This window comes from Hoplias malabaricus, chromosome 5, assembly GCF_029633855.1.
Source record: "Hoplias malabaricus isolate fHopMal1 chromosome 5, fHopMal1.hap1, whole genome shotgun sequence".
NCBI classification, from domain to species: Eukaryota; Metazoa; Chordata; class Actinopteri; order Characiformes; family Erythrinidae; genus Hoplias; species Hoplias malabaricus.
This window is the reverse complement of record NC_089804.1, coordinates 48,932,493-48,954,731: the sequence shown is the minus strand read 5'-3', so window position 1 is coordinate 48,954,731 and position 22,239 is coordinate 48,932,493. Positions and strand designations below refer to the sequence as shown.

The window sequence follows — 22,239 nt, the reverse complement described above, 5'->3', positions numbered from 1 at the left end:
CTCCTCACAGACTCCTCAGAGGGGCTCGAACCCACAACCCCAGGACCCTACAGCTTTGTGACGGCGACACTACCTGTTGAGCCACTGTGCCACCACGTTTACAGAACCGTGGTCACAAAATTTGAAACTTAGATACAAGAAGAAAGAGATCAAATGAAAAAAGTTTAAAAGAGTACTGTAGTTCCTAAAATTACACTGAAAAAATGAGGCTCTTGACAAAAATGCAAGACCGGGTGGACCACCAGACCTGCATCAGATAAACAGTGGCTCCACTCTTGCTTCAGAATTCCACAAGAAAAATTCCACTGATGTTTCTGTCCATCCTTCCCAGGCTAAGCTTGGATTTCTGTATGGAAATCCTACCTCCTTCACTCATGCCACAAAACTCACTTTGGTGCAGATGACTATCCACCATCTGTTTGATTACAGCGATACTGTTTTTAGACTGGTGTACACAAGTCCTCATCAGAAGCTTGATGCTCTGTACCATTCTGCTCTCCGCTTTGTTACAAATGCCCCTTTGGAACTTATTATTGCTCACTATCCTCTGTGGGTAACTGGTCCTGCTTATACACCCATCGCAGTATGCACTGCCCCCATCAGTCAATTACCACCTCATTTGTGGGATTGGACCACATTGGGATACACTTCAGCAAATATTTACATCATAACCTTTATGTCAATCTGAGCTTTTAAGAATTACATCAGAAATATTATTACTGATATGTACCTGCTTTTTTGCGCTATGATTTGTGTATGTTTTGTAGCCCTTGCAGCTTGCCAGGCTGCCACTGTAAATAAGAATATCGACACGGTTCCAACTTTATTGGAGAAGGGAAAAACCTTCTTAAACTTCATTGGAAGTTAATGTAAAGCGATTTTTATTTTTAAGTAATTTTGGAGAATTTCTATTGGTCGAGACATTATGAAATTTTCACACAATATGAAGGACAGCAGCTGTGTTCAAAAATCAACAAAAATGGAGATACATGTTCTTAACTTAAATTAAAGGTTAAACTTAAAAAATAGACAGCCCAACTCTGAATGGTCTGAATGGATGCAGAGCTGTTGCTAAGAAAAAGAGCATGTTATAACTGGATATCTGAGATGCACTTAGGGGTTTCATGGACAGCCCTGTGGTTCAGTTTATTTGGAAGGTGAGAAACAGAAAAAGCAACTTCTAAAACTGAACTTTGTTGATTGTGGGAAAGTGAAATGTGTTCGACATGTTTTCATCTTCTTTTGGACATTGGAAAAGAATCATTGGCTCATAATGTCTGTTCTGACAGACTCTGACTTTCGTGTAGCTTGACTTTGCCTGTAGATTTACACATGCTAGAGCATGATGACCCAAAGGAGACTACATGTTGCATTTCAGCACACGAGCAGGCTGTTAGATTTTTCTCTAATTTAACAAGGTACAAATGATTGACTGAGGCTGCATTTGACTCCCAACTGTGACCGGGAATAAATTGTACATTAACATATTTTCCAAAACCAATTCTGAGCGTATGGTCTGGGTCTGGGTCTACGTGCTTTCCAGCAAGAAAGAGTTGGGGTTAATAAATTGTTTTATAAATGAGTAATGACCCTGGAATTGAAGGGGTTAATGACCTATGCTTAGCAGTTCTGTAGTGTCCTAAGAAAGCAAAGAAAACCAAGCCAGGATGTTTAATTAGGCCAAGTTTTGTTGCAGCACATCCATACACTGGCCAGCTTCCTAGTTATTTCATTCTATTTCACAGGGTCTCCCTCTCTCTCTCTCTCTCTCTCTCTCTCTACCTCAGGCTGTTCCCTCATGTGTGACGACCTGTCAGAGTGGCAGCGCCGTCGCTCCCTGCCTGAGAGCAGCAGCAGTGAGAGAAGTGTGTCTCTGTGTGTGTGTGTGTGTGTGTGTGTGTTGCATGTTTAAGTTGGTTTTTCTTTCATTTCCAGGTCATAAAACGTCCTAATTTTATCCAAAAAAAGGATAAAAACAGGGCTATACATATGATTTATCTTCAAACGTAGTAGTCCTGTTTTTGAAAAATCAAAACAAAAAAAGTGGTTACTGAAGTGAATATTTAATACTTTCATTCATTCATGGTCTATAACAGAACTATAACTGAATATACAAAAATGATTTTTTCAAAAAGTGCTGGAGTTTAAACCCCTCAGTGTCATTGCCCCAACTGAGAATAGTCCACCAACCATAACATATCCAGGCAACAGTGTCCTGTGTCCATTGATGAAAGACTAAAGAATGACCAACACACACTGCAACAACAGGTGAACTGCTGTCCCTGGAGTTACATTAAGAAGGTGGACACATAGGTGTGTTGCCTCAGCAAGGTGGGGTCTAACAGAGTGGACACAGAGTAGATGAACAGTGTGAAAGGGGGTTAACAATGTATGCTGAGGATAAGATGGGCTAGAGTCTGTAATTTTAGAACTACAAGATGCATGTGTATAGTGAGTGGAGCAGATCAAGTGGACAATGAGTGTAGAAGAACATGGGGTGGCTGTAATGTTATGTCTGATTGGTGTATAAACGGACACTGTGTATCTTCATTTTTTTATACATAATTTTCTGCTTTTTGCATTGTGTGAATCTCTTTATATTAATACACACACACACACACACACCCCACTTCCTGACATTGAATAAAAACGAGCCACTGTGTGTGAGTGGGGTGAGTGTGTGTGTGAGTGTGTGCGCGCAGGCTCTAAACTGGCCAGGCCGTGGCGAGAGATGAGAGAGGAGTGGAGCGGAGCTGACAGGACGGCCCTTAATGAGGGGAGCGCGGGGGATTAGCCGCTCTCCGCGCCGCGCTGCCTCGCCTCGCCGCGCCTCCGCAGGAACACATTTGCACAGGAAGCTCATTAAAATGCATGAGGCTCTCGCTCGCTCACTCACTCGCTCTGCCTGCCTGCCCCCCTAGCCAACCCCCCAAACACACCCCCCACCCCCAGACCACTGTCTGTTCCTTTCGCTGCCCCACATGCCAAACACATTAGGATTTGCCTTGCAGATTCTTCTCTAAACGCGATCAGACAAATGGCTGGGCCGGGGCTCTGGAGCTATTGATCGCTGTAATGATTTGTTTTTAACAATAGCCACTAATGGGCGTCAGATAATCAATTATGTAGAGTCAATGGAAAGGTGAGCTGGAGGAGCAGCGCAGGATCACCCTTTCAGCCTGGCTGGCTCCCAGTCGATGCTGTATAGGGGGCTGGAGGTGGGGTGGGGATGGGGTGGGGGTAGCTGGCTTGGCCCTGTCCTTTTTACAATGTCACTCGCAGTCAATGACCAAAGCTTGTGGCTGACGCTGACCCTTGGAAAGGCTGTGATTGGATTTACTTTAAAAAAAGTCATAGACAGTGAGATCTATAGTACTAATACTTACAGCTGAAACAAGGGTTAGCTCCTTAAACGCTGGGCTAGCTCTTCAGATGCTAACCACTATTATTATTAAACACATGGAGGTACACGAAGTGTGGAAGAAGTGTGGAATTCTTAAATGGATACCTCAATAATAATTCCTGTTTCCAAATCAACCAAGACATATTTGGCTTCCTTAGTTTTTCAGTGGAGCTACAAGGTAGAAAGGAGCTACTGTTGCTAACAGGTAATGCTACAACACCTATGAATTAGCATTGAAGAAACTGCATAAATAATCAAAAACCTGCCTCAAATCATCAGTTTATTTTCTTATACATTGATTGAAACCATATACACATATTTATTTGAGATTATTTAACCACATACCCAGTGAGTTTAATAATTCTGGCAAGCAGTTTGAAAGGAAGAACTTTACATTTTAAACTAGGAATTGGGCCTAGGAGAAACACTGGGAAAACTGCACACGTGATTTTTTAAGGCAGAAGAACAGAGAGTAAAAGAAAGGGATATAAAAGCACACAACACTACCAGCCCCCCACCCCCCACTCCCCCCCACCAAGCTCTTGCCCCCGACCAGGGAAGCATGCAGGCCTAGTTAACATCAGTGGTCCTGTGTGGCTAATTACGGTGGGTAAGCGGAGCTAAGGGCGACCGGTCGGAGCGAGCTGCACGCTGAGCTGCCGACAGGGCTCAGAACAGGGCCAGGCGCCCAACACAACGCAAAAAAACGCCCACGCTGCACACACACACTCACACACACACACACACACACACACACACACACACACACACACACACACACACACACACACGCACACACATAGACACACACACACACCCCAACCCACCATCTCCCCCCCAACCCCCCTCCTCCTCCCCATCCCACTTCCTCCCCTCCCTCTCTCTTTCCCTCCCGCCTCGCCTCGCCTCGCCTCGCCAGCCCATTATCGATCCTCCGGCTTCCCGCGCCACATAAATAATCGACAAGCAATTACCCGCCCACTCCCGCTGCCTGGGCTTTGTTTGGAGGCGGAGGGGAGCGCCAGGAGCACCGGGGCCTCGCTGAGACAGAGAAGAGGGAGGAGGGATGAAGGGATAGGGGGGGATAGTTGGAGGGGGGGTGCAGGGTTGTGGGGGGGTTTCAGCATGAGGTGCCCGGATGACCAGCTAAGCCCAGAGCCCCATAAATACCTCCTGACAAGATCAAATCGAACAGAGGGATGCAAAGGAGTAAAGCCCACTGGCAATCAGATCCCATTAAGGAGATTTTTTTTCCCTCCCTTTATTTTTTTCATTTTTCGACCGCCTCGGCCTCCTCTACTTTTCTCTTTTCCCTCCATCCCTTTCCTTCAGTGCATAATTCACATCCCGCCAACCCCCCCACACCCCCCCCCCCCAGATTTTTTCCCCCTTCTTCTTCTTTCTCGTCTTCAGCACGTGGTCACCCACTCAAAAGCGGCCATGCAGTATTCATTAGCGCCGGATGTTGGGTTCATTATTAATGTGAAATATTCATGTTATTTTAAAGCGCAGGGCTTTTTCCCCCCACTGTTTCCGTGGTCTTAAAATGTAGCCTGGGAGGTTTTCCCTCTGCGGAGGGGCATTTTATCCACACGCACACACGTACACACACCCTGTTCACGTCGACTCTATCCCACAATCTGGAGCTGTGAAAGCACATCCATATGTGTGGTTAGATTCCCTCTGGTGTGAGCCAGATTGTGAAACGGCTCGGAGGAATAGAGAAGAATGCAGCTCACACTGCTCAACCCACTGACCATCATTAGGACAAAAAGCACTCGTCCATGTGTGATGTTTATGCATTGCATGAGGGATTTTTCAATTTTTCTAAATTCCATCATCAAGTCGTAAAGGAAGCCGTTCAAAGCGGTTTGCAGTGAGATGGTCTGCTGTAGAGAAACTGACTCTTTAGACTTTTTATAGTGGAGGTGAGTGGAGCCAGGAGTTGCATTTCCTACAGTGGAATATTCACTCAGAAACAGTTCTGATAAAAATTTAAGGTAGCTTTTAAAGGCATGGACAGCTACGGACATCTGGTTCCTATCACCACCACTGTAAACGATTCTCTAGAATGGTATAAGTCCTGTTTCTGTCGATACTGATAAATCTGTGTAACATTAATATCGGTGAACTCTATCAGCCAAGCGATATATCAGCTTCTTAGTGTGTGAGAGAATATCTGTACCTCTCTGTGAAGTGGGCGTCCCTGTGTTGGGGCAGGCCTTGTTTCCGTCGCTGACTGGACGAGCTCCCTGCTGATGGCAGATGGGCTTCCATGGCTGCTGGGTTCCTAACAGCATTCAGGGCCTCCTGACGCACACGCAGCAGCTCTGAAGACACACACACAACACACTGTTTACAACCAGGGTAGGAGCTCACTTATTTCAATCCTTTTTGTGATCAGTGATTCAGGACACAGTGTTCAAACCCACTTCCACAGTAACGCCGTTGAGCTGCATCCCAAATTAAGAACTTCCACAGTGTATTAGCCACATTAAAAACACATTGTAGCTGAAATAAAAAATGTAACCATCGCTACAAGCGTTGTAAACAAGCCTACTCACATCCTACAGCAGGGCCACACTACTCTCTAGAGTGAGATTTTCCAGTTTAAAGACCAAGAAATCCACCTTCTCATGATGCAGCTTGAAGGTAGGAGGTATTTTTGAAAAGTTACAAATGCTTTGGGGGTGGAATGTTGGCTGTAGGCTGTTTTCATTTTGCTAATGTTACTGCCTGGAAGTCAAATATCTAACTGTCAAAAACACATCATCGCAATGAAGAGAACAGATAACCAGTCACCAGTCATAACTCACCAGACAAGGAGAACAACATGCTAAAAACGTACCCAATCAAGGTAGCTACCTTGCTATTTAGGGTGAATGCCATTTCACCCCTAGACCCTACCACTTAGCCCTACCCCTCAGTTTTGCCTAGGGGTAGGGTGTCTCAATTCTTGTTGGAAAAGTGGGGTAAGGCAAGGGGTTAGCTATGTAACCTTTGAAACTGAGATTTCAAACGAAGGGCTACGAATGCCCTGTGAATCACAAACAAGATGGCAACGCAAGCGACCAAAAAAAGAAGTATGTCACTTTACTTCATAACACAGAATATCTCTAGTAGCATGCTGATGTCTCAGTAGTGGTAGTACATTTTCAGGTCCACCTTAAATGGTGAAGCAAATAAATTCTGGAGCCTGATGTTACTGCAACTTAGGTGGAACTGGAAAGTTCAGCTCCATATCACAGAAAAGTTAAGAGTGGGTGATAATGATTGTTGGACATTTGAAAAGGCATGTGATGCCCTAAATGTAACTTAAGCCCAGCAGTGCTCCTCTGCAATCACTGCAGACTGGCAGAGCTGCTTACAGAGCACAGCTAGTATCCTGGCAATAAGGCACTGCTCATTTTTAGTTGTGTTCTGATGACGTAACAGGCTCTTGAAGGGTGCCTATTCCTTTTGGGAAGATTTTAACCACTACACCTTTTTGTGTGAGAATTTTGGTGGCACAGCTGTTTTGTGTAATTTCCTCAAAGACCTTGTAAGCCCAGTCCACTCAGCTTTTGGTAAAGTAAACTGAAAAAAGTATTACAAACAACAATGTCGCCCAAATACTCACATAAATACTACTGTGTGTGAGCATTTGTGCATTGTTGTTGTGCAATGTTTCTAAAGACTTTGTAAATCCTAGCCCATTTAGCCTTGAGCTGAGTGGACTTGGAAAACATTAAATGTTACACAAGAACAAGAACAACAACACACAAATTCTCTCTCACACTGTTTGCGTTGAGGGTGACATTAGCAGTGATATTTTCCTCTCTTCTGTATTCTGTCACAGTGTTAGTCTCTCTCTCCCTCTCTCTTTCTCTCTCTCTCTCTCTCTCTCTCTCTCTCAGCTGGCCAAGCCCATCTCCCATCATTACCAAACTAACAGGGTCACAACAGGAAGCGCACAATCTAATGAAAGGGTGTTAAATAGAAAATCCATCCTGTGTGCCTCCCTCTCTCTCTGTCTCTCTTTCTCTTTCTCTCTCTCTCTGCCTCCCTCCTTCTCCCTCTCCTCCGGCCCTTTTTTAATTAGACAGTTCCCATGGGAGCTAGCGGCCATTTCCGAGGCCCGCGTGTGGGGCTGAGCGATCGGGCCGGGGGTGGCGCGACAGATATTAATGTGCACAGGCCCGCTGTATTGATCTGTTTATTGCACTTCCCCGCGGGGGACCGGACCGACGGCAGACAAGCCCTCTAACAGCCAGAGAGACGGAGAGAGTGTGTGAGGGAGAGAGAGTGAGGAAAACAGAGAGAGAGAGAGAGAGAAGAAGAAACCCAAACAAGAGTTTCAGGAAACAGATAGGAAATTATTATACGAGAAGTACAAAACTGAGAAAATTTGGGACAGATACATCTTTCTTTTTCCATCAAATATGCAGCAGAGAGTCAAATGTACACAGCTTCCCCTTACAAATTTACACAATATTAATGTGTCGTATACATATTATGTAAACATATTAGCCCATAAATTACCTGCTGCACATAGTGCACAAACATATTGGTGAGATTTGGGTGGGGTCAGGGAGGGGCCATTTACTCCCAAAATTATTCAAGTCAATTCAGCTTACATTAATTATAGAATGTTGACATTTTTTACATGAATTGACCTCAATACCATGACATGAGTCAACTCCTACTGCTTCCGTCTCAACTTTCTTCCTCTAAAGTCAAATCAGCACGAGCTGCTTGTTTAAAATCTGAGGAAAAACAGCAAACACTATAACTCCCATGATTAACCGAGTTAAAAGAAAACAGTACACTTTGTGAGTTTCTGTGATTGTATTAGTTCTTCAAGATGATGAAATAAAGAAATGAAGCTTGGGTTGGTTTACATGTGTAAAAGAATGTGAGTAGAGAGATGTTAATTCAGGGACAAAACAGCCATACGAATGTGAGCTATCTGCTTTCTCTCATAATTAAGGGCTATCTGACTAGTCTTCCTAACAAAAGTCAGGTAGTGTAACCATAGTAACAGCACGCAACATTATGATGAAAAAAAAAAAAATAATCTAGATCCAGCTCATGGCATTAAAAGAAATGCATGAACTTTATGAAGAGTAGCTCATGTCAATGGCTAATTACATTTCCAGTGAACAGTGTTTATAAAAAAAAGTTCACAAATGAAATGATGCCATTTCACTCAATTTGGAAAAAACTGTCAGTGTATTTGTGCCGTGTTGTGAATGATGTCTATACTTTTCAATCATTCATTAAAAAAAAAAAGTGTAAACACTTATACAGTCCAGGGTCGCGGTGGGTCCAGAGCGTACCTGGAATCATTGGGTGCAAGGCAGGAACACACCCTGGAGGGTGTGTCAGTCCTTCACAGGATGACACACACACATTCACTCATACCTACAGACACTTTTGAGTCACCAATCCACCTACCAACATGTGTTTTTGAACTGTGGGAGGAAACCCACACAGATACAGGGAGAACACACCAAACTCCTCACAGACAGTCACCCGGACTCAAACCCACAACCTCCAGGTCCCTGGAGCTGTGCGACAGCGACACTACCTGCTGTGCCACCGTGCCGCCTATGTCTGTACTTGAATACAAAAAAGTTATTTTATTCTACTGATGTATATTTTATACTGAATAAGACAGTTTGCTGAGATGATTACACAAGGCCCAAATTTGGCCCAGATATATATTCACCTACACAAAGACAAATCCACCCACATCAATTCCTTATACATCTTTAAGTTAGAATATACAGATTCTGATTCTTCATCCTGAAAATGCATTTTAATTTCACCCTGGAGTTATGAAATGAATGTAGCTAACAAACAACACCTTTACCAACTGGCATTGCTCAAACCGCATGCCATATCTCAACACAGTAGACTGTGACTGGATACAAGCTTGGAAAGATTTGATTCTGTGTTTCTTATAGAATAAACCAAAAGGACTAACATAGCTACAATTAGTAGAAGCACTCGCAGCTGTCCTAGAGCTAGTCCTCTCTCAGTACAGTGTCACAAACCACATTAACTTGAAACAACGCAAGGCAGAGACAGATGGATACTAAAATGTTTACTGGTAATTATGGTCACAAGCCAAAGAATCAAAATTCAACAATTTGTGGCCAAAATTTTAAACATTGTTCTTGTCAGCACTGTCACCCACAGTAAAGCTGTGTTTGAATAATCCAGCCACAAGTGAATAACCTGTAGCAGACTTTGTGAAAGAGTTCTAGAAGTTCTAAAGCGTTGTCACTTGCCATTCCATTAGCTGCTATTACCTCTATGGGGCAACTACTGTACAACACGTGAAAATTGACCTGATTTAAAAGGAAAAAAATGAAAAGGTCAAGAGGCCACTCGGGCCACAAACTCTTAGTTTTTTGCTGTCAAAACTTAATGTGGTTGGGGCACCAGGCGTTAGGGACTGGTGACCTTTGGTTTGAGGCAAGTGAGTGATGTTGTAACAGCTGGTGTAGCGTAGTGGGCAACACTGCTTCCTTTTATTAAGGTTAATAATACTGTAGTACTCTTTTACCTCATGTGTTTGAAAGATTGTGAAGTCCACTAACATTGTAGACCTAGTTCTTTAATTGTGAGGTTGAAGGTTGTGAGGTGTAATGGTAATATCACTGTAAGCTTACTCCTTAAACTTGTGAGGTTTACTAACACTGTAGACATACTCATTTAATTTGTGAGGTTGTGAGGTTTACTCACACTGTAGACCTACGCTTTTATCTTGTGAGGTTGTGAGGTGTACTAACAATGTAGACATACTCTATTATTTTTTGAGGTTTACTAATACTGTAGACCTACTCTTTTAACTTGTGAGGTTTACTCATACTGTAGACATGCTCTTAACTTGTGAGGCTGTGAGGTTTACTAACATTATAGAACTACTCTATTATCTTGTGAGGTTTACTAACACTGTAGACCTACTCTTTAAATTTGTGAGGTTGTGAGGTTTACTCATACTGTAGGCCTACGCTTTTATCTTGTGAGGTTGTGAGGTGTACTAACAATGTAGACATACTCTATTATCTTGTGAGGTTGTGAGGTTTACTAATACTGTAGACCTGCTCTTTTAACTTATGAGGTTTACTCATACTGTAGACATGCTCTTAACTTGTGAGGCTGTGAGGTTTAGTAACATTATAGAACTACTCTATTATCTTGTGAGGTTTCCTAACACTGTAGACCTACTCTATAAACTTGTAAGGTTGTGAGGTTTCCTAACACTGTAGACCTACTCTATAAACTTGTAAGGTTGTGAGGTTTACTAACACTGTAGACCTACTCTATAAACTTGTAAGGTTGTGAGGTTTACTAACACTGTAGACCTACTCTATAAACTTGTGAGGTTTACTCATACTGTAGACATGCTCTTAACTTGTGAGGCTGTGAGGTTTAGTAACATTATAGAACTACTCTATTATCTTGTGAGGTTGTGAGGTTTACTAACACTGTAGACCTACTCTATAAACTTGTGAGTTTGTGGGCTTTACTCATACTGTGGACATGCTCTTAACTTGTGAGGCTGTAAGGTTTCCTAACACTGTAGACCTACTCTTTTAACTTGTGAGGTTGTGAGGTTAAAACTGTAGACCAACTTATTTAACCTGAGTTCAAATGAGATTACTAACAGTACCGAACAGTCTTTAACTCATGAGGTTGTGAGGTTTGAGGTTACAAGCACTACAGAAAAACTCAGTTAACGCCTTTAACATGTGAGGTTCCTATCACTGTAGAACCTTTTAAAATGACTAGAGTGTACCTAGATTCATGGTGTGGTATTATACAAGGGTATGAAAAAAATAAAAAGAAAAAACATGAAATTCAAAGAGGCTCTGACCCTCCTCCCCTTTTCCCTCTTCCTTCTCTCCCCTCTCTCTCCTCTCCTCTGCTCTCCCGTGGCAGGTCCTGTCCTGCCTGATGCACACATTTACATTATTCTCTTTCATCTGCAGGAGAAGGGATCACCTGGGGCTGCGCCCACGAGCAGAGCAGGGCAGAGCAGCCATCCCAGCAGCACACAGCCCATCCATGCCAAAACCGGCAGCCGGGGTCCAAAAAGAGGGGGGTGTTTTATTTAATAAAAAAATAAATATAGTATATAAAAAAAGAGGCTCCTACGTTTCTTCTTCTTTTTTTGAATTCAGCACCGTAATGTTCACCTCCCTGAGTGAGAGGGGGTATGAGGAAATCAGGTCCTGAAAAGCAACCCTGTACCACCCCCAGAGCAACAGCTCTCGCCCTAACCCCCCACCACCACCACCCTCACACACATTTATCCTTTCCTTTGTCGCACCTGGTTGCTTTGTGCTGGTGCCCTAGCCTTTGTTAGCTCTGCTCTGGAATTCTAACTCCTAGCCTCAGGTTTCCCCTCAGTAGCAGGTACACGACGGGATGGGGCAGGGGTTTGAAACTTACTTTTTTTTCTGCTCTGTGTGTGCGTGTGTGTGTGTGTGTGTGTTCTTTAAGGCTGAGAGCCAGAGGGAATGTGAGGATGTATGGGTGTGTGGGGGGGGTCGTCTTTGACTTGACTCTCATTCCTTCCCCTCATTCCTTCCCTTTCCTGCTCCCTACATCAAGGCTACAGCAGAGGCCTCCTGGTGACCTCGCGGCCGCCGAGACGGGACCACAACAACTTCTATGGACCCTCCCACTCACAAAACATAAACCTCACACACTCACACGCACGCCCATCCGTGCCGGCTTCCCTCCCAGCCTTTCATTTCAGGGCCTCCTCTTCAAACAGATGAAAGGATGCTCTGCAGGGACTCAGGCGAGAGGGAGGGAGGGAGTGAGGGAGGGGGGGGGTGCCAGGAAAGAAAGAGAGAATATAAAAGCAGGCGAGTGCTGGGGATGTGTGGGACAGGTTCGGGGAGACAGCTGCAGGGGGTCATGAGGGGGTCCGGCCTCCTTCCCTGCCACTGTCAAGGGGCCCTTGGCAGGCTATTCACCTCTGCCACTGTACTGAGGCCTCGCCTTGTTAGCACTCATCTACACACACGCACACGCACACACACACACACACACACACACACACACACACACACACACACACAGAGAAGAGTCAGGGAACCTGAAAAAAAAACTCTGTATCTACACCTCAAACACCTTATAGAGGATCCAGCTTCAAAGGTGCACCCACTGCTGACACAGTGTCATCGGAACTCCATAGAAAAGACTTTCCAATATAATGGTACACTCTCAGAGCAACCACGATTGAGCCTATGGTCTCCGTGGCCAATGCCAAGCATAGACTAGAGGGGTATAAATCCCAAAAAATCATCCAACATCATTCCACACCTGCACATCCAACATTTCATCTGAAATTAAGGGTGTTTCAACAGCTGCCACCAGCATTTTTCCATTGCATAGTACCTACACAACTCTACTAGCCATCTCTAACAAGAGCCGTGGGCTTTGGTAACCACAACAACAGTGGATGTAACTCTTAACTTTTTCATCGGTCACCAACCCAAGGAAGGTTAAAACCTCTTCAAAATGTCACAATGCAATTTTTCATGCTGCTTTTGTGAATGTGGTAAGTCTCTCTGGCCAATTAGCGATGTACAAAGTTCATATATTATGTTATAGTCCTTACAGGAACCACTGGGGAGCAGGGTCTAAAAAAAAGAACCCAGTTCCAAGTATCAGGAACACAATTTGCCTAATGGAAAATAAAATTAACCAGAGTAGAGTCAAGTAAAATAGTGTCGGCACCATGCAGTGGAAAAGTGCCATAAGTTTGAACATTTCTGTGAGGATTTGATGGCAATCAGCCTCGAGAACATTAGTGAGGTAAGGTACTGATGTTGGATGATTCCACTCCAAGTATTCCAACAGTGTTGAATGGTGTTCTGTGACTCCAGAAAACACTTTATACCCCTGTAGCTGCTTTCTCTGAGCATGGTGACCTTGAATTTGCGAAGTAATAGAGTAGTTTGTCACAAGAAAAAGAAAAAAGATCAACAAGGAGAGAGAGACAGAGAGAGAGAGAGAGAGGGGGGGGGGGATATCAAGAGAGAAAAAAGAGAAAAAAGTGGTAAAGATGTTAAGAAGCAGCTGGAACTTGTGACTCTCTGAGTTTCAGTCCAAAAAAGAAAGTCAACAAAAACCGCCACCGCCTCATGAGCTATGGAGCAGAAGAGAAAGCAAACAAAATCATAAATTACAACTCACTCGCTGGTCGAGTGACACTGAGCGAGAGTGAGGAGGAAATTTCTGGGACGGGAGGACAGAGACAAAGCTTGCATCTTGAAGAGAGGAAACTCTCCAAAGCCTTCTATAATTTTGGGCCTGAATTGTGTCACTGTGGATTTTTTTACAGCCACAACATTAAAACCAGCTTCTTCTTTTTCAATTTCTTAGCTCCACATCCCACATAGGAGTCTGTAATGCCTGTTGCTCTGCATACGTTGCCTCCCCCTTTCACCCTGTTCACCCTCACAGGAACAGAACAGAATAGAACTTATTAGGTGCTATCATTCGCACTGACGTGGCGGTGGTGTGTTAGTGTGTGTTACGCTGATACAAGAAGGATCAGGCACAGCAGTGTTGTGTCTTCCCACTGTTTTTTTTTTCTTCCGGTGGTTAAAAGGAAAACAGTGGAGCAGAAGTGATCCAGGTGGGGATATAGTGGAGAGCTGGATGTGGAAAGTGAGGAGGAGAGTATCTCCTCCATCAGAGAGTTGGCAGGAGAGGTGTTGGCAGTGTGTGACTGGCAGGGCTTTATCGCCGGGCTTTATGAGCTCAGCGTGCACGGGCAGGCCATCGCGCTCACATTCCTTGGGTGAGGAGGGGGGTGGAAGGATTTGGGGGCTGCCTGGCCCAAATCAGGCTGTTTTCAGTGGCCCGGCTCGTGAAACCCTACACCTGATTTCATCGGCCAAACTGTCCGCAGAGGAACCCATGGCGACGTCGCAAATCACAGCCACTGGCCAAGTCTCTCTCCTTCTCAACATTTTTCTGTCTAAATAAATGACATCTACATGAGTGAAATCATCTTCAGTCTAGTCCATATACTATGAGATTTCTGTACCAATATTATACAATTATTAATCTCTGTTTGGGATATTTTAAACTTGTTTTAGGTGAAACTGACTTACGCGGGGTACAACAGTCTGCTGAGTTGAGGAATTTATGTTAGATGAAGCACCTCAGGGACACCAAATGATTGTATGATGCATTTATGCATTGCATGATGAGTATTCCAGCTATCCCAGGAATAGCTGCCCCAGAACCCAGACCTCAATATCAATAAATGTGTTTTGGTTTACTTAGATCATGTGCAGCAGGAGCCTGAACTCTGGAGGAGTAGAGGAATATACTTGCAGATTAAATTAGTAGTAAAATGAAATTAGTGTGGACACATTACAATTTTTTGGCCAAATATTATTTAATATATTATTCATTAATTCATTTAAAGTCTGTAACCGCTTCAGGGTCACGGCGGGTCCAAAGCCTACCTGAAATCACTGGGGGCAAGGTGGGAACACACCCTGGAGGGGTCTATTTTATGTATTAGGCGTACAGTTTGAAAGGATTTTTATGTAACGTATCTCTTTTTGTGTAAAGTGTCACTCTCCCATTCTTTTGCCATTTTTATGGCAATTGTTGCCACTGTTATTTTATTAAAAATAATTATAAAAGGATTTGTAGTAAAATATTAATGCACTACATTTACTCTCACTAACGTTAACATCACTTTATCTTCTTTAGATCCAAACCAAACCTCGCACGTATTTTTGGATACAACATAATCCCCAAGATTAGAACCAATTGAAGCACATGCTTTTGCAATGCTTTTTCGTTGATGAAACTCATAACGAATGCAGTGACGAATACATTTTGTGCATTAGCGAAGCTCTGTGGAATTAAAGCATTTGTAACACGACATATCAAACTAACTTGCGTACTACATCACATCAAACCTGCTAATGTGTGTGTGGTTACACTCCTGGAAGAGACTGTCAGCTCGACAAGCCGTAAAAAGAGTGAGAAACTGAAGGAGCTGTGGGTGGTACGACTAGAAAGGGAGATTTAACAGAATTGGGAAAGAAACCAACACTGTGTGTGTGTGTGTGTGTGTGTGTGTGTGTGTGTCTGTCTGTCTGTCTGCAATGCGCCACTGTGCACCAACACAAACCAAGAAACTTTACACTACAGCTATAAACCACACATGTGCATACACACACACACACACACACACACACACACAAACACACACACACACACACACACACAAACACACACACACAGAGAGATACTCAGACAAGGGCACTAATTCCATACAGATGCAGGAGGAGGGCAATTAAAGCATTTATAGAGCATGGCCCTCGAATCGGCAGCGTGCAATTAAAAAGCATTCCTGATCAAATAAAAATGAAAGTAATACGCTCGCCCATTCTGTACGGACCCACATCTGATTAAATTTGCACTGCTGTGAATGGCCATAAAAGCCCACGCCTATTAAAGACACATTCTTTACAGAGAAAGTCAACAGGGTTAATGACGAATACCCCGAGTTTAAAGCCATAATTAAGACGTAACCTGCAAATAGAAATGGGTCAGCGCAGAATTTTTGTTTATGCTTTTGCTTAACATCCTCCAACGCTCCTGTACATCCCTGCCACTGTAAATCCGAGGGGCTTGGAAAAAAGAAAAAAAAAAAAAAAGGAGCCCACTTGTCGTTTCCATGGTATTGGTAATTTAGAGGGCTGGCTCGCAGCCAATCAAAGAGAACCAATCAATATACAGCCAACCTCAGGGCCCAATGGCAGCCTTATTTACTACAGTGTGCAGCGGCAGTGGCAGATCACTCACGCTGACATTCTGACATTGGGTGGGCTGGGGGGCCGCAAATAGAATTGTCAGCAATCTCTGCCGTGAGACTCAGCTGGCCAAGTCCAAGCCAAGGTTGGGCAGTACACGGCCGGCCCTTTGCTTTATAGATATCATATCGCACTCTTTTATAAGGCACTAGGGCAATAAGTATCGGATGAGGAGTTAAGGACAAACACATTCACATACAGATACATAAATATATCAAAGTGAAGTACAGTAAAATAAAGTAAAATGTCATACAACACACAGTATATTATATCCTTAACCTGTTAAATGGTTTCTGTAATCTAATAATGCCTTAAGTAGACGTGTGCACTCTATGGCCTCTATGATGACACTATGGCCCACATACTCCATGTTGTTCAATGGAGTAGCAACAAAAACTTCTGTTGCCGCCACAGCAACTTTTTCCATTAACCATGAAGGCTTAATTGCAGTGGTGATTTATTTTTTCCCCAAAAAATACAGAGCCTAGATGTTCATAATAGATGTTCAAACTTCAGGGACAACAGTAACAATTGGCTGAAGTCAGACTACATAACACCTACATCAGCTATTTATAGATAGGCCTAATATACCTTGGTAACACAAGGGGTCTTTTCCATGAACTTTCTGAACTGGCTGATTTGTCCTCAGATAAATGTCCTGCAGATGAATGTCCTAATTGTTTTTAATCAAAATAAGTAAAAGTGTTCTGTAAATATTTTTTAAACTACAGATTAGATTCTTCTAGTATTATGCATAAAGTTTGACAAATTCCATAAAATATTTTGTGAAACTCATCATTTCATTCCTAGAGTTGAGGATATTATAGCCACACTCATGGGAATGGAACAGTACAGCTGCTCCTTGGCATGATCACCATGGCAACGTTTATACGGCTGTATGCTGTCTTTAGTCATGTACTGTCGCTGTTTACAACAATGATGATAGCATGAAGTAAGCAGTGCTTTTCTCAGCTGCAATATTTGCACCCTGGGATTAAATATGTACAACACTAATATTATTCAGTTATCTGCCATATCTGCAGCATCCGGTGGAAGATTAGACACACACACACACACTCACCATGGCTGGGGACGCCCATGTTGCTGGCGAGCTGATAAAGGCGCTGCTGCTGCTCTTCGTAAGAGCCGTGCTCGCTCAGCGCTGACATCATGCGTCTGTAGTGTTCCTCTGGGGTCATGAGGATGCCTGGCTCCAGCGCTGGGGTGTGAGAGTTCTCTGCAGGAGAGACACGAGGACAGATATTACCATGTGCACCAACTGCTTCTTTCTCGCTAAAGTGGATTGTGCTCAGCCTGAAAGGAGAGCAACTGCAATATATATACACACACACATATATATACAGTATCCAAGACATCCCTGAGGTACAGGACGGTTCTCCATCTCTACAGATCGCCACAGTCCAACGCTGAGGGGTTTTATACCACTCTAGACCACACTTGGCATTGTCCATGGGCTACAGCTGAAGCAGCTGTGGTGTCTGGAATGTTATATACAGCGTATAGTCTGGAAATACATTCATTTTATACTGTCCAGCACTAATTTGGCCCATCTTGACCACAAAGCTGGGCCTGGACGGTGAGGAGGCCTGGAGAAGGGTGTATTATTTTTCACTGAGAGCTGCTGTGTCTCATGGACAGATAGAGATGATAGAGATAGACAGGAACTTGTGTTCTACTGAAGATAAGCACAAAAAAGAGAACTTTCAGCACAGAGCAGGTAAGCGAAAAAAAGAGAGAAAATGGAGTGAAAGTGAGCGGGGAACGGCAGAGAGTCTACCCTATGTGCTCAGTGAATGGGTGAATGGAGGGATGAGTGAGTGAATTATTAGGTGTGGGTCTGGCGGCAGTCTGCTTCAGACACACAGAAGAGACGGTAATCTGAGACAGAGTCAAGGGACGGGGGGGCGGGCGTAGGGAGGAAGAGGAAGAGAAGGAGAGATGGAGGAAGAGAGAGAGAGAGAGAGAGAGAGAGAGAGAGAGAGAGAAAAGAGGAAAGAGGAGGGGGATATTTTTACCCTCCCTCATTGAAAGCTGAGTCTGGCCCCAGGCTGGCGAGAGGGAGGTGGAGGAGGACTGAGCCAAACACCGGATAATCCACCCAAGGGCCTTCAGGTGTGAGTGTGTGTGTGTATGTGTGTGTGTGTGTGTGTGTGTGTGTGTATGGGTGTGGGTGTGCATGTGTTTTTATATATTTGTGAGATTTGTGAGCACCAGATGTCCTCACAAGGATAGGACTATTTCACAATATGTGGTTTTGTGAGGACATTTTCACAGCAGTGCTCACAAGTATAGCAAAACCAACAAGTTTGTGTGTGTGTGTGTGTGTGTGTGTGTGTGAAAGAGAGAGCGAGAGAGAGAGAGAGAGAGAGAGAGACCTTACAGAAATGCAATTACTCAAATATCAAAGTAAAAGTCATTGGCCTGAATGTTTGGTTTCAGGAAGAACCTTTAACCTGTCCAACCCCACAGACCTGCATAGCTCTTTCCACCAAAAGAACTCTGGTTCTTGAACCAGTTTCGTTTCTGATTTTTGGTGCTCTCCAGCGAACCTGCCCGTGTTTCCACTAGTTAAGATGGGAACTAAGGATACGTCAGCAGTGAAGGGTGTTGCTCGGCTCCACCATGGCCATAGCTAAATGTATAAATGCTCCACTGCAGCATAACTGTTTATTTGAGGCTCTATGCTCTTTCTGGAGTTTCTTTTGCTCAACACGCCCACTGACAAGGTCACGGTTAGTGCTGAGGAACCAGCTCTTCTGGGTTCCGGCTGGGAACTTTATTATGCTGCTGGAAATGAGTCGAATGGTTCCAAATTAAGTTCACAAACAGGAACCTTTCCAGTTTCTTGTTTGTGGAAAAGCGCTATCACAGCACACCTTAAAGCAAAGATCCCATTCAACATTTAACAGAAACAGTTCGGTATATCAACAAATTATCACTATAAGGAAATTTGATTTGACTGAAAGATTTTAGGAGCCTTCACAAAATGTGAAGAAGTTCTTCGCACTCACACATCTCATTTACAAGTACTCCTCTCTGGATAACCTTTTTTAAATAGTTGTAGTCCAGTACCAGAAGTAGTCATTGCCAGATCCACCCACTTCCTAGGTCTGCCCCAGTCAAAAAGCGCAAACCAAGTAGAGAAACGTGCTTCCTCCGAGACTTTCGCTTCTGTTCAAACTGCTGCCAACATCCAGCACAATGTCAACACGCTTGGAGGAGAACACAAACTACTATACTGCCTAAACTGACTATAGTGCTGCCCTAACAGGGGGCTGTTCTACCCACCCACAGAGATTCAGGGGAACTGTGCTCTTTAACCTTTTTAACCCCTAACCCCTGACAACAAACCCTAACCTTAACCCTGACCCAAACACTAATTTGGAATTTAAGAGTGAGAATATAATGCTAAGTGGTTTAATCATGTGCGAATGTTCTTGGGTATGCTTCACGTTTGCATTCACGTGACTGAGGTACGTTTACATCTAAGCCTGTAGAAAAATTTATTTTTTACTTTTCATTTGGACATTATGTATGCTAAGAGTGTTTGTTGTGTCTGCGGTGTGGAGTGTGTGAAATGCATTAGCGGTGTTCCTTGTCTCTGCATGTGTGTGTGTTTGTATATGTGTGTCTGCAGGCTTGGCAGGGGGTCCGCATGAAGCCACAGGATAACTAGTAGTCTGGATCCGAGGTTTAAAAATCTGTTTGTATCGCGGCATCTCTCTTCCCTAAGCCTGCTGTAAGCTCGGCTCATGGCAGCTTTTCTGTCTGCTTTACTCATTAAAAGTAATGCCCGATGTGCCAAAATCTGCCAGCCTACCAGGTGTCTGTGTACGTGTGTGTGTGTGTTATTGTAAGGTGGGGCCTCAGACAAGGGGAAGTTGCTGGGTCCCTTACATGTACCCACCGACCCACAGAAGTTGTTTGGGTGGAGTAGCAGATCACAGACAAGACGTTAGATCAGCAGCGTCCTGAAGCCACTCTAATCCCACTGCTGGCCCTCTGTAATTGACCACAGTTCTGTCAGAACTGTGACGACCTTGTGATCGTCACAACCGCTTCAGTAAACGCCCACGCGGTGATGAGTGTGCAGGTAAGGCCTAAAAATAAGAGTATGCGCCATGGCCACCATGTCTAAAAGCAGACCTGACAACCTGCTAATTCTCGGGTGTGGATGTGCCATGGTAAACACAGTCATTCAGCTCCAATCCAAACAGCTCGCTACATGTAGGAGTATAATGTGCAATGTCAAACTGAGGCACTTCATTTAATAGTGACGCAACACCTTATTCTGTCCATGCAGACAGGGAAGTATCCCGGGGTGTGTCTCAATCCCCCTTGTGCCACCTTGCTCCCTAGTGCCTATACAGGCGGTAGGTAGGCAGCATTTTCAACAAACTCCAACCTTATAAACCAGCTTACTGAGTCACACTAGTCAGACAGTGATTAGGCAAGTGAGCACTCCCACCATCTGCCAATAATACTCAAGCCATATTGTTCAGAGGAGACTTCACAGGCTGGAAAGTTAGATAGTTAGTCGGCTAGTCAGCCAGAGCTAGCTAAAACACTGATATAAAAAGACACCCTTAATGTGCCATGTGCTAAATCTGATAAATGATAAAATATAAAACAAAATACATAAATACAATTTAAAGGAACACTAGGCAACATGTGGGTTTTCAGCTCCTGAGGGTCCCTCTTGTGTAATTAATTCGTACAACGTATTAATGTAATCAACAGGTACGTGGGAAGGAAAGGGGTGATCTCCTACCCTCCTAAAATTTTACATAGTGCAGTTTCTGCAGTACTCAACCCCAGAGTAGCAGTGACATTACAGAGCTGCAATTTTAAGGTAAACAAATTGCCTAGTGTTCTTTTAACAATGTGAAATGGCACCTTAGTAGAGAGCCCACTAGACATGGGACACAGTGATGGTCTCAAAAGACCATCCAACGTTTACATTAAAAAAATTAGTTAAGACAGTTACAAAAGCTATTTATTGGTGATGGATTTATTGTGCCAAAAATTGTGATAAATGATATTATTGTCATTGTATGCCACTGATATAAAACTAGTAGCATAGCTGTGACATGGTGGTTAGGGAACTGGGCTTGTAACCTGAAGGTTGCCAGTTGGATCCCCAGAGCCGGCAGGTCATGACTGGCAGGCCCCAACTGCTCCCCGGGTGACATGGATAGAGCTGCCCACTGCTTTGGGCATGTGTGCTCACTGCCCCCTAGTGTTCACTAGTGTGTGTGTGTGTGTGTGTGTGTGTGTCTGTGTGTAAATGTGTGTTTCACTGCACGGATTGGGCTAAACGCAGAGAACATAAAAAAACATTCATCCTTATATAAACAATCATTATTAAACAAGCACAGGAAAAGGTATTGTACAATATGGATATACACCCTGCACCACACACACACACTGAGCTGGAGCAGCTGACCTAATCTGGATGGCGGGCAGTAAATCTGACTCTGGGTTGCCTGGATATCACTCTCCCTCTCGCCTTTACACTTGTGTAGCCTCTGCTTTTGGCATCATGGAGGCATGCACATGTGATCTGTACCAACCCAGAGAGGGGGGTGGGAGGCGGAGAGAGGGAGAGAGAGAGAGAGAGAGAGAGAGAGAGAGAGAGAGAGAGAGAGAGAGAGAGACCATGCCTGCAGATCCATTCTTCCACTGAATCAAACCAAAAATGAAAAACAGGACACAGAAGAGAAAGTAGTAGGTGGACTCCTAGGGTTCTAAATCTGTACCTAAATGAGACGTGGTGATGGGAGCACAAAACCCATCAGATCTGATGAGGTAATGCAGTCCAGTGCTTCAACGCACAACTCTGTGATCAGCTCAGATGCAGGCCAGGTGTGGGTGTGACCTCACCAATGACCTCACCACATTCTGAAGAATGAAGCAATGACCGAGACAATCCAAATGGCAAAAACTGAAAGGCTATGAATG

General features: G+C 44.0%; 1 protein-coding gene across 6 annotated transcripts in view; it reads right to left on the bottom strand.

The window, feature by feature from the left end:
* samd11 (sterile alpha motif domain containing 11) overlaps window positions 1–22,239 on the bottom strand; it is an 85,016-nt gene that overhangs the window by 13,595 nt on the left and 49,182 nt on the right. For all 6 annotated transcript variants that reach the window (XM_066673288.1, XM_066673287.1, XM_066673283.1 and 3 more), the window contains exons 6-7: window positions 17,339–17,494; window positions 5,589–5,733 (exon numbers count right to left, since the gene is read on the bottom strand). In XM_066673288.1, the coding sequence (XP_066529385.1) occupies window positions 5,589–5,733; window positions 17,339–17,494 (301 nt within the window). The remainder of the gene's footprint in view (window positions 1–5,588; window positions 5,734–17,338; window positions 17,495–22,239) is intronic.